The sequence below is a fragment of the Phoenix dactylifera genome, chromosome 5, assembly GCF_051530095.1.
Source record: "Phoenix dactylifera cultivar Ajwa chromosome 5, Ajwa_hap1_PhDact_Kaust_v1.1, whole genome shotgun sequence".
Classification (NCBI taxonomy): domain Eukaryota; kingdom Viridiplantae; phylum Streptophyta; class Magnoliopsida; order Arecales; family Arecaceae; genus Phoenix; species Phoenix dactylifera.
This window is the reverse complement of record NC_143194.1, coordinates 15,512,441-15,525,075: the sequence shown is the minus strand read 5'-3', so window position 1 is coordinate 15,525,075 and position 12,635 is coordinate 15,512,441. Positions and strand designations below refer to the sequence as shown.

General features: G+C 37.4%; 1 protein-coding gene across 2 annotated transcripts in view; it reads right to left on the bottom strand.

Annotated features, from left to right (window-relative positions):
- LOC120105033 (uncharacterized) overlaps nucleotides 1–9,695 on the bottom strand; it is a 40,742-nt gene extending 31,047 nt beyond the window's left edge. Inside the window, exons 1-2 of one of the 2 annotated variants that reach the window (XR_015986997.1) lie at nucleotides 9,493–9,634; nucleotides 7,194–7,311 (exon numbers count right to left, since the gene is read on the bottom strand). Coding sequence is in view for 1 of the 2 variants with exons in the window: in XM_088721683.1 (XP_088577809.1) it covers nucleotides 7,194–7,294 (101 nt within the window). In the remaining variant the exon portion in view is untranslated. Of the gene's footprint in view, nucleotides 1–7,193; nucleotides 7,312–9,492 lie in introns of both variants that reach the window. The other variant, XM_088721683.1, reaches the window with a different exon arrangement.
- Nucleotides 9,696–12,635: the final 2,940 nt, after the last annotated feature.

Here is a 12,635-nt window from a genome sequence, read left to right as displayed (position 1 = left end):
ACACCTTACTTAATTCTTGTACACCTCTTACTTAATTCTTCCACGCCTCTTACTTAATTCTTCCACGCCTCTTACTTAAAAGGAATTGGAGAAAATCAAGGGCTCTCCTTGCGCCGTGTGGCAATCTAGGGGAAAGAGGAGAAAAAGGAGGGGCGGATGCCCCTCTCTTGTGGCTTGTGGAGTCAAACAAGGAAAGGAGGGGCGGACACCCCTCCTTTCTTTGGTGCGGATGAAAGACGAAAGGCGCACGCCCCTCCCTTATTTCTCCTTTCACATGCATGAAGGAACCCTTCCTTCCATGCTATGATTTCCTAATCTAATTAGAAAACATGTGATCCATCTTGTTTGATTTAATCCTAATCCAATTAGGACCCAATGTGTCCTCCAAATTGATTCATGATGTGAATCCTAATTCAATTAGGATCCAAATTGGACTTCATGAATTAAGTTCCTTATCTAATAAGAAGTTCTAATTGATTAAGCCCAATTGAATCAATCAAAATTGCAATCCAATTGCAAATTCTTCTTCTTTAACTCACTAACTTTTAGTGGGTTAAACCACTTATCAATCAAATTGACAATCAAGATCTATTGTGATTCTAAATCACAATCCAACCATCTGAATGATCAAAATCTCTAATGTATGTGACCCCATAGGTTCTATTTTATCTGGTAGTGAGATAGAGATCATAATATCATTGAAACTCCTTTCAATAGGTTGAAACACTTTCAACTCTTCTCTTCAAGGTTCACTGATCATCAAGTGAATGCCTTTTGAGTCCCACAATCCACTAGTGACACCGAACAACATATAGTGGCAACCCAGCAGAACGGAATGGATGAACCTCTAGATGCAATTAGCGTACGATACAGTACCTCTATCGTGGATTCCGACAAGACGGAGGTTATGGATAACTCCTCAAACTCCATCGTCTGTCATATGTTAAATTTATTTGACTCAAGTTCGAGATTGGAAAACTCTTTTTTCAAAACTGCCCTGGCTAAGGTCTTTCGAACTTAGTCTCATAAATCACATAAGATCACTCCTATTCTATCAAGATCGATAGATCCCATCTAGATGCAACCTTAATCTGACAGTAAACCTAATGTAGCCAATCTACACCACAAGGATCCTTAGGGCCCATGTTTATGTGCTCGTCAAACTACAGCAACCTTATTGTGATTAGTTGAGGCATCGCAAATCTAAGTACTAGTCATACAACTGCAGTATTAAGTAAGTCACTGACGAGTTGATAGACATCCAAGTGAATTCTTGCTTTGGTTACGCTCAGTACCCTTGTTCTCTAACAAGCACTTGCACAATCACTCCAGTGTCCCTACACTGTGGACTTAAGACTCGTCCATCAAGAAAAACGATCTGTGCACTAATCTCATCGGATCGATCATCGTCCTTCATAATGATCCATCAATCAGGAGCATTTCAGGAATTAACTACCTAATGGCACATGTCTTAAATTCTCAACTCTTGAGAATATGTGTTATCATCTTATTAATTCTTAAGACGATTCATGGACACATAATAACATGAATAAACAAAATGCCGAATTTTATTAATCAATAAAAAGATCAAGTACAAATTTTATGTTCCAGAAAAATTATAATGTGTCTGCCAAATTAGCTTCTAGGATATACTTCTAACATCTATCACATTGGGCTAGTGGTATTTTTCTTAGGAATATATTTAGATTATTTTAATTTTGTCGCGCCCTAAGCCCATCACCTGGATCGAACCCATCACTCGGGTCGATCACATGACATAGCCTAGCCTGGGTGATGGGTTCAGGGCGTGACATATTTCACCATAGTTTTTAGTTGCATGGTCTTTGATATCTAATATGGATTGTTTTGATCTATGATGCTCTTGTTTGTTAAAAATACTATTAAAAAGAAAAAGAGTTGGACTTAGGATCTTTCATGAATTAGATTTAGTTTCCTACCTCTTATTCCACATCCAGTCAAACAGGTAGACTGGTCAATGATTTTTGTTAATCTACTGGAGATGCTACATATAAGGTAGGAGAATTGCTTATTGCTTATCTGCCAGCATCGAAACTTTTGGATTCTACGCAACACTTATCATGAAGCTTAGTATGAAAAATAACGAAGTGATATTTATGTTCTTCAATGCTGCTTCTATAGTCAGTTTTCTTTTATATATATAATTCTCTTCTTTGAATGCATCTCAGGGCATGTTACATGGAAGATTTGATTGCTAAGGACTTGCAACTTATATCTGAATCAGGATGCATTCAATCCTCCTGTAGCATTAGGGCTTAACCTTCATTGGTCATGGTTTATTATGAACTTCGTAAGCACTTATGGGCTGCATTAGAACCTTTTTCAAGATCTGTATTCTGATACAATTCTTTTAAGGAGAGGGATTCTGATAAAATTATGCTAATAAGACTACTACTTATACTACAAGCACTATAAGGCCCTTGTTAACAAGAGATTTCAGACATAAACTACAAAATTTGTGGTGCCTTGAGTAAATTTGATCAAGTACTCTTCCACAAGTCCACAAACATTTGACCACAACCATCACCAACAAGCTTCATCCAACCATGTGAAGTGGCTTGATGAATTCATGTTTTCTATTAATTCCTATATTGTATTATATATTTTGCTGTTTCTTCCTTTTTCCTGCATTTTGCAGGCTTGTGCATCATGCTACCAATTGGTTGTATATTTGGGACTAATCTAGATTGTTGGTCTGCTCTAAAAAAGTAATCTAGATTGCTGGGATTAATTTAGATTGTTTCTATATTCCAAATGTGATTGGCAGAAACATTTCTTATTTCATACTTGAAATATGGATGTATGTTTTACAGGGATGGATCATTCAGAATGGGTTCAAGTTTAGCCAAGAGACACGAACGACCACGCAAAATTCTTACCGGCCGAATCCGACAAGCAGAATGATGCACGACATAGGGTGTAGACCTAGTCATTACCAAACCACAGACTGAACATACTGGCAAGCAAGTGTCCGCTTATCTCCCTCCATGAAAAGCAGTCTTCTCGAAAGAAAAGAACATTCATCGGATTCACTTCAAGTCCGAAGCCATGGGAAGATCTACCTCTCACCTAGCTGAACTGCCAGGTTCACAAGCTACCAACAACTTCTAGTTGAATTTTTTTCTTGTAGCCTCGTTACGCAACACGATCTCCTTGGTTCTGTTCTGATCAAGCGTCAGCCTTGATTTTATGGCTGGTTACATTATTGGGTGAACATACTCTGATTCATTTCAATCAAGTTGGGTGAACATCCATCTATCTATCCCTTCCCTCAAAATGATGTCGCCATAAAGGCTCACTTTTGGTTCATGTTACATTGTTGTCCAAGTTTGTGGTCTATTATAGCCCATACAATGTTTAGAGGTGTCCCATCATTTTTTATGTCGATTATCAGTTACCCTATGTATCCATACCTGTTGTGGGGGTTTTCATGTTGCATCTTATAATTGACACTACTTAGTTCCCTAGCCTGTTTATGTTAGCAACTCGAATGGCCCCTCGAGCAACTATTGCACTTACTAGGCTAGATCTTAGTAGCTTGAAGCAAGTGCAGGTTGTGCGGGTACATAGAAGCAGCAAGGTTAAAAAAGTTAGTAAATGGAAGCACCTAGGAAGCATCCATACAAAAATAATACATAATAACAAAAATATATGTAATATATTTTAAAAATACATGTAATATATATTTTTAAGAAGAAAAAAATTGATGTTGGTCATGGGATTTAAACCCATGCACTTGGGCCTTTTGATTTTTCTCTTAACCACTCAAACAAACTATGAAATCTGATTTGATGTAGTAATAAAATTAAATTGGTGCCTATAGTATATAAAACAATTCAATAGTTAAGCACGGACTCAAGCCATCCATTTATTTCTCAATTCGATGGTTCATGTTGCGATCCATGTGCTCTCATGGGATTGGGCCCCCTTAAACTAGTGCATTAAGGCCAAAACGAGATCCTCGCCACTATTCTCTTCACTTCCATGCGCTTGCTCCCTCTCTCTCCAGTGTCCCTTCTCTCTCCCCCTCTATATCGAGTGTCTCATTTCTCACTTTCTCTCTCTAGTGTCTCGCTCGCTCTCTCACTCTTGTAAAGGGAAGATGGTCTCTCGAGGTCGAAGAAGACAATGTCAAGGAGCAGCCCAATTAGTAATGAAAACCCGGTCTTCAAAATGAACCCCGAGGTGGAGGTCATCACGAGCTTCAACCGGATTATGATCTGTGATGATCTCATCCAAGGATCTAGGCCTATAGCTTCAAAAGCCCTCCCCCATCCCTATCTTCTCCCTCTCCAAGAAATCGTCCACCATTCATGCTCCCCTAGGTGATTTGTGAAGACCTCCTCCAAGCCTAAGTCTAGGTTAGCAATCTTGCCCGTCCCATTTTACGGTTTTGCTGGTGCAGCCGCAAACCAAAAATCTCAAAAATCCCTACAATCTCCCCTTACCATGTCTCTCTCTTCAAAGCCAAATTACAAGATTCAAGGAACCAACGTCTCCAAGCCGAATGCAATTGAAAAGTACAAGTATGCGGTTCTAAGGTAGATTTGAGGGATGGGACAAGCATTTCTTGGTGCTCAAGGCCAAATAAACAATTATGGCCAATGGATTTTGATGATGTGGCTCGAAGGTTCACCTGTCGGTGCATCTCTAGCTAGATCATATCATGAGCCCTTTTAGACTAAGCCATGTAGCACATGTATGTCCATAGCTCTATGCTTCCTGACATGCCTTATTTTATTTTAGATTTATGCCAATGAGGTTGTAATGTCCAATATCATGAAATGAGTTATATATTGCCATCAATGTATTTTTAGTCATGTTTGTTTAAGGTTTGAAATAACAGAAGTTCAAGATATTATGTTATTGATGGTGTAATGGAGGAGATGGCAACCGGATGGAACCTATAACATAAGTAGGTCCACAAGGATTAGTATCCATTTTTTCACTATTATTGCACATGGTTTGGGTGAGGACGAGAGTCATGTGCAATTGTAGATCTTGGAGGAACCCCGTCCTTCTTGGAGGCCCCATCTTTGGATCACCAGGTCCATAGACATAAGGCAGAATGTCCTCCTTGTGTTCTTTTTCTAAAATAAATAGTGAAAAGCAAGTGCAAAGTCCATCTTTATTCAGATAGTTTGTTTCTTCCCTTTACAACGTATATCCAAATGTCGAATACAAATTAATATATATATATATATATATATATATATATATATATAATATTAAGAACTTTTGCAGTGATGGGAGTGAAATAAGATAGAGGAATAGTCATTGTTGAAAGAATGAGAGGAGGAAAATAAGGGTGAAATTCTCATCCCAAAGTCTACAAGGAGCCAACGTCACCCATCGCCTATGAGGTGACTGGATTCAACTAGTTCCAAACCAATTGAACACTAGAATAGGCAGCAACTCGTTTTTTGCCACACTCAAATTGATGTGAACCAAAGAAGTTTACAAAATGACTTCAGCAGTCATGACTTCCAAACAAATCAAACATCTTTCATCAGAAGCGTCTTTTATATAAGTCACTTTGGTGAACCAACTTTTTTTCTACTTCAGCAGCTTACAACAAACCAAGGATTCCCAAAACATAAAGGATATATTTAAATTAATGGAGTTGATTACAATAACAGTTACTAGTAGCGATAGTAGCACACTACAAGGATCAATGGGTTCTAAGTGGCTCCTCAAAAAGCTTCAACAAACTATTTCATGTACAACTATTCATCAATCATGTGACTAACATCAATAGAATTTGTTGGTCCCCTACTCCCCTCTGTATGTTCACCTTTCTTTTTACAATAAGTACCCAAACACCTCCTTGGTTCAGATCTTGCACTCTTTATATAACAACAAAAAAAAAGAGCAATACAACAAGAAAAGTGAGAAAGTATTTATCAATTCACATAAAGGTGGTAAGAGCCTACCCTAGGTTGGGATTTATGGTCAAACTAGGTGAAGTATGTTTTAGTTTCAACTACTTTCAAGTAAGATTTTAAGTCCTAGCAGGACGGGGGGCATCCCAGCCATCCCATCCCATTCCTATGAAAAAATAGGACCGGGACAGAATCGGGACTCAGAAACCCATCCATGGGTGGAGAAAAGAAGAAAGGAAAGAAAGGAAGGAAAGAAAGCTGAAGAAAAGAAAAAAGTGAAAGGAAAGAAGAAGAAGAAGAGGAGGAGGAGGAAAGAAGGAAAGAAAGGGAGAAGAAAAAGAAAGAAAAAGAAAGGAAGGTAGAAAAGAAGGAAAAAAAGGAAGGAAAGAAAGCAAAAGTAGTAAGAAAGAAAGAAAGAAAGTGGGGCGAGAGATACAGGATATCCTACCAGGATGCATGACCGAGACTGCTACTAGGATGGGGTGGGATAGTGGGGCATCCCATTCTATGGAGAAACCAAAACACACCCGTCCCACGGGATTTAAAACCTTGGTTTCAAGTTTGCCTAACCAAATCGCACCGACTCTCTTATTCCAGCAAGATGCATGGCTTGAGCAATACTATTATTTGCATATCTATTTCATCTTTCAAAACTATAACCGACCTAAACAATTACTCTAGTTATAATGGACTACCATGAAGCTAGAAGTTTTTAAACATTTCTTTTTTTCCTTTTTGAACAATACGGTGTAATGTGCCACCACAAAGGGTTTTAGTGCTAGAGCTCTCCCAAGACCAAGCCCTTTGGAGGAGTGTCAAGCATTGTACCCAAGTCCTGTTGGCTAAACACTTCTTTTTCTGTTATATTATTGATCTATTACAGATTCAATGTAAGATTGTTTTTTAACCTGTTTGAACTACAGATCCTGCGTTTCTTAATCTATATGTATTTTTTTCTTAAGAATGGTGCAATTCAACCTTCTCCTGTTTTCAGAATTTGCAGTTTTGGCTTAGGATATAAATTTTTTCCTTATAAAATCAAACAAGTGTTTGGCTGAATGAAAAATATTAGCAGACTTTGATTGGATCCAATTACTTGCATGCAAGTGATAACAGAAATGGAATATGTGATTTACAATACGTTCAAAATTATAGATGCAATGAATATTACACTTACAACATTGCTACTTTAAAGCAAGGAATGCTGAACTGGCCCGTAAAGTACCATAGTTTCAGCAATAAAGCATAGTTTCAGCAAAATCCAGCACTTACTCATCATTTGCATGATGCGGGATCATATTCTCTGAGTGATGATCAACATCAGTAGAAGAAAATGTTGCTGACTGTGGACTCTCCATGATTGGGTTCTCCATTCAAGAATTAGTTATAGCTGCAGAAACAAAGAAAGATAAGAATTATAGCTAAACACAAAGAATATTTCCCAGTAAAGTACCACATGCTCACAAGTTCAAAACAAGCATGTCAATGTTTTTCCTTTTCTTAACATCATACAAATTATATTTCAAGTGCACAACTTGATATTGAACATAATCTTGGATTGAAACATTTTTCACAGCTATTTGTCTTCTTAAATTGCCAATGCCATGGCCACTACCTTCAAGGAGTAGGCTTTATACCTTGCATATTTCAAATAAAACAGAACCCTCCAGCAAATGTAGTAAAAATATTCTAAAATTAAAAAAGTCAAAAATCACTGACAGGTTTAAAATTGGTCAAATGTTTCTTTGAACTATTCCTGAAAAATAGGATAAGTGTAAAAATCTTTGACAAAGTATGAATTTTGTAAACTTTTCATAAGTTATCCATAAGTCATAACTTATTTATGAAATACTCATGGTTCATTGTTGTTGTTGCCGGTAGTGGTGGTCATGGTGTTACTAATTGCCATTTCCCCTCTTTGATACTTGTTTCCGAAATATAGAAATATTACAGCCATTTGGTATTTCTTTTGTTTTCTATCTTTGTTTTTAAAGATCCAAGAAGAAAAAAGAACTAGATTGAACAACATGTATAACGAAACACTTTTGTTGTTTTAAAATTTTTAGAGCATTTGGTAGCAAAGATTTATTGCTTTCAAAAAGAGTGAAAATGAAAGCAACCAATAGCAAAAGTTTCGTGCAAATGCTATCTTTGACGTCAACCTCCATGAGGTATGTCACTAATTTGCAGAGAAACAAAACATGAAAAGAAAATGATGCCAAACAGACCCCAAGTTTATTTTCTTTGTGGTTTTTAATTATCAAGATTATTTTCAAAGCTTTGCATTCCACCTAACCAATTAATTGGCAAATGCCATACGTGTGACTAAATGAACAAATCACACCAAATGTCAAGTTACCAATAACACCTATCACTCAATGTATTTGCATTTAGAATTATATACACCCAAAAACAATGGAAAGAGTTTAAACTCTGGTAAATAATAACTATTATGATCGCATGCTCTTCAGGTTGTTCTACATGTATTTGCAGAGTTCTGACTCATGATCTAATTCGTTCTTTCTTGTGTAAATCAAAGAAGGAAGATGACCTGTTTGCGAAGAATTAATCAATAAAATCAAGAGCTTATAACACAGTACCCAATGTCCTGACATAAACTCATAAAATGCTGGTATTCGACAGAAGCTCTTTATGATTCAATTTAAAAGGTATAGGTCTGAAACTGATAGAATCGTTCAGCAGCTAAACAGGATTCACGAATTGAAATAAAAAAAAAAAACTAAAACTAGGGTTTGCTACTACTGGAAAGAAATCCTTATTCTTGGGAAAAAAATCCTTGAGAGAAATCCTAATAAAAGAAGAAAACAGAACTCAGCTAGCATGAACACGAGCAGTAATAAGATAATATTGCTATATGCCAATCTCAGTTTAAATATAAACAAGTGAAATTTTAAAGAGAGCAGGAGGAAACAAGTACATGCCTTTTTGGACAAAATAAAAGTTTGAAAGTATAAAACTATTATAAATCAAATATTAATATTTGAACTAGAAATGCGCTGTAAGTAAATCTACCAATTTGAAGCGTAAATTATTTCCCAGCAATTCTTAGCATGAGCTTAGTTATGGTCTTCAGATCAAATATTTAAAAAAAAAAGAAAAGAAAAGATGACCCCAGTGTTATTATTTGAACTTAGCTGAAGAGTGCTTTTCTATGCCATAATCTTCTTCTAGATTGCTTAGAAGATAAATTCTAATGACTAGTCATCCTTCACAGAGTTTTTCACATTTAAAAAAATTAAATGCAAAAAAAATGGCTGGACTCTTGTGTACTCGTTGCTACTCATTTTTTCTATGCTCCTCTCAAATACCAGAGTTTTTCGCTTTTAAAAAAAATAAAGGATAAGAAAAAAGAGAGTTACACAGGAAAAAAATAAACATTCCGCATTCGCGATTCTTTTCAGCAAGAGTACTAGTGACAGTTAATCAGGAAATTGGAAGAGCTATAAGTAAATTTTAATAGGATTTGTCGTTCTGGGAAAAATTAATCATTCTCGGACCGGATCGCCGGAGGCTTGGAAGAGGGCGGGCAGAGAGAGAAGAGAGAGAGTACCTGGCTGGTATCCGAGAGGAGAAGGAGGACACGGAGGCTATGCTGGCAGGAGCCCTCTTCCACCGTCTCCAGCGTCGTCGGTGGCTGAGGAGGAGGGGCGGAGAACCACGGAGGAAGAGGACTCGAAGAGGGGATGGCAGAGCAATCGAGGGAGACTAGGGATTTCTAGGGTCCGGTTCGCTGGGTTTCCCGCCCGACCGCCCGGTCCAGTCCATTTCTGTAACTACGTTATAAACTTGTATTCTCTTGGAGCCATACCGTATTTTGTACATAAATTTGCATTCCGGTATAGAGTTGGGCATCGGGCCGTGCCGAGCCGGCCCGGCCCAGGCCCACCGGGCCCAAGGTCTAAACGGGCCGTGCCTGGCCCGGCCCGCTTATGAAGCGGGCCGTGCCGGCACGGCCCGTCTCGGGCGCAAAAGGAAGCTCGGCCCGGCCCCAGGCCCGTCTATTGGCGGGCCGGGCCGGGCACGGCACGTTACGGGCCGGGCACGGCACGTTACGGGCCGTGCCGGGCGGCCCGTAACGGGCGCAAACGGGCCGTGCCTGGCACGGCCCGTCTGGAGAGGGGGGAGGAAAATAGCCGTTTCCAACGGCTATTTTGGGAAAATGACATTTTTACCCCTCCCAACAGTCCAATAACGGCTGAATTGAGGGGTATTTTGGGGAAAAAAAAAATTTTGGGCTTCTATAAATAGCCCTTTCCTCCCTCATTCTCACCACACCAAACCAACTATTCTCTCCTTCTCTACTACTATTATTTCTCTCTTCTAAAGTGCTCTTCTAGCAATTTAATTTTTAGTTTGCATTTAGCAAGTGTTCAAGTGCTACACAAGAGGAGGTTCCTGTTGAGAAGAGAAGGTCACTCCTGTTGAGAGCACAAGAGGAAGCTCAGAATCTCGGCTCTGCCTCTGCCCTCCGACCCTCTACGCAATTCCTCCAATCCTCCTTGTGGTTAGTTTTTATTTTTTGAATTCATCAATTTAGATATGTCATCTTTTGAGGAAAGTCAGTTTGGCATTCCTCCTGTTTCTGAGGGAGAAGAAACTAATCCCCAACCCCATGTTCCTAGTTCCTCTAGAACTAGTGAACCGAGTGAAGATCAAACCTCTTCTCGTAAGAGGACTAGTGTTGTATGGAATGAATTTGATAGAGTTATGGTTGATGGAGTCTGGAAAGCTAAATGTAAAAAATGTGCCAAACTTTATAGTTGTAGTAGTGGGGGAACAGGGCATTTAAAAAGACATCAAGAGAGTCATAGGATGCATGATTCTCATGCTCAAACTCAAAGTACCCTTAATATACAAGGGGGATTACTTGTAGGTAATTTTGCATATAATCATGAAAATCAAAGAAAAGCACTTGTAAAATGGATAGTTAAGGATGAATTACCTTTTAGTTTATGTGAATCTTTTAATTTTGAAGAATATGTTCAATTAAACCTACAACCTGCTTACAAAAGAACTAGTAGGCGTATATTTAGAAGAGTAGCTATGACTAACTTTTTAGCAATGAAACAAAGTTTAATTGAAACACTTTCTACTTTAAATGTAAAAATTTCATTAACTTCTGATATTTGGTCAGCATCTGTAGGTAGTAATTGTTTTATTGCCATTACTGCTCATTATATTGATAATGATTGGCAATTAAATAAACGTATTCTTGCTTTTCGTGCTTTTGATTTTCCACATTCTGGGCAATAAATTTCAAATATCATTTATCAAACTGCATGTTCATATAATATTAATGATAAAACTATGTCTATTACTTTTGATAATGCATCTAATAATAATTCTGCTGTTGCATTATTAAAAGACTCATTGCATCCCATGTTAGATGGAAATTTATTGCATATTAGATGTGCATGTCATATCTTAAATCTTTCTGTTCAAGCTGGCATGGGTATGATTCAAGATGTGATTGGTAAAATTAGAAATGCAGTTTTTTTTATTCATGCTTCAAGATCAAGACTTCAAGAATTTAAGGAACTATGTATAAATCATGGTAAACGTTTTAAAAAATTTAAACTTGATGTAATTACTCGTTGGAACTCAACATATAGCATGATACATGATGCATACCCATATAAAAACTTATTAAGTGCATATATTAATGATCGTGGATTAGGCTTTACATTGACTGAAACTGATTGGAATAAAGAAAAAATTTTGGAAGATTTTTTGCTTAGTTTTTATAATGCTACCAATGTTCTTTCTGGTATTTATTATCCAACTTCATGTTCATTTTTACAACAAGCATATATAATTAGTCAAAAATTTTCAGAACATAGATATGATGATGTTTTAATGCCTATTATTGACCTAATGGAATCTAAATGGAATGAGTATTGGGACAAGATATGTCTTATGCATAACTTAGCTGCTGTATTTGATCCTAGAGTTAAATTAAATGGCGTGCTAATTTTACTTGATGCATACTGTGAAAATATGATTAAAAATCCTGAACCTGCTAAAAATGAGGTAAAACAACTTCTTTATGATATTTATGCTATATATGATGAAAAAATTCGTGGATCTAGAACACAAATACAAACCTCTATTTCTTCTTCTAGTAGTTCTCGTTCGTCATCTATTTTTTCATTCATTGCACAGAGAAGACACACACATGCTTCAAGTTTATCTTCATCTTCTTCATCTTTAAGTAGTGAACTAGAATTTTATTTACGAAATGATCTTCAGTCTGCATATGATGAAAATCAAATAGAGAATCTAGATGTATTATCTTGGTGGAAGAGTGTTAGAAATCAATATCCTGTTATGTCTGCAATTGCACGCGATATTTTAGCTGTGCCGATGTCCACGGTAGCATCGGAATCCGCTTTTAGTGCAGGTCGGCGTGTTCTTGACGAAAAGAGAAGTAGGATGACGGGCGAAACGGTGGAGATGCTTCTCTGCTTCAAAGATTGGTTGGATGCTGAGGCAAGACTTCAAGATAAAGGTGGACATAATACAACATCCTCTGATGATAATGATACAAACACTACTGAAGACTGAAGAGTGAATACTGATTCACTGAATCACTGATGATTAGTAAGATTTCTTAATTTTTTATAATTGTACATTTTTATTGTATTCTGGAGGTCAGACCAAGGTCCAAACCTCGGCCCTTTCTTATTGTATTCT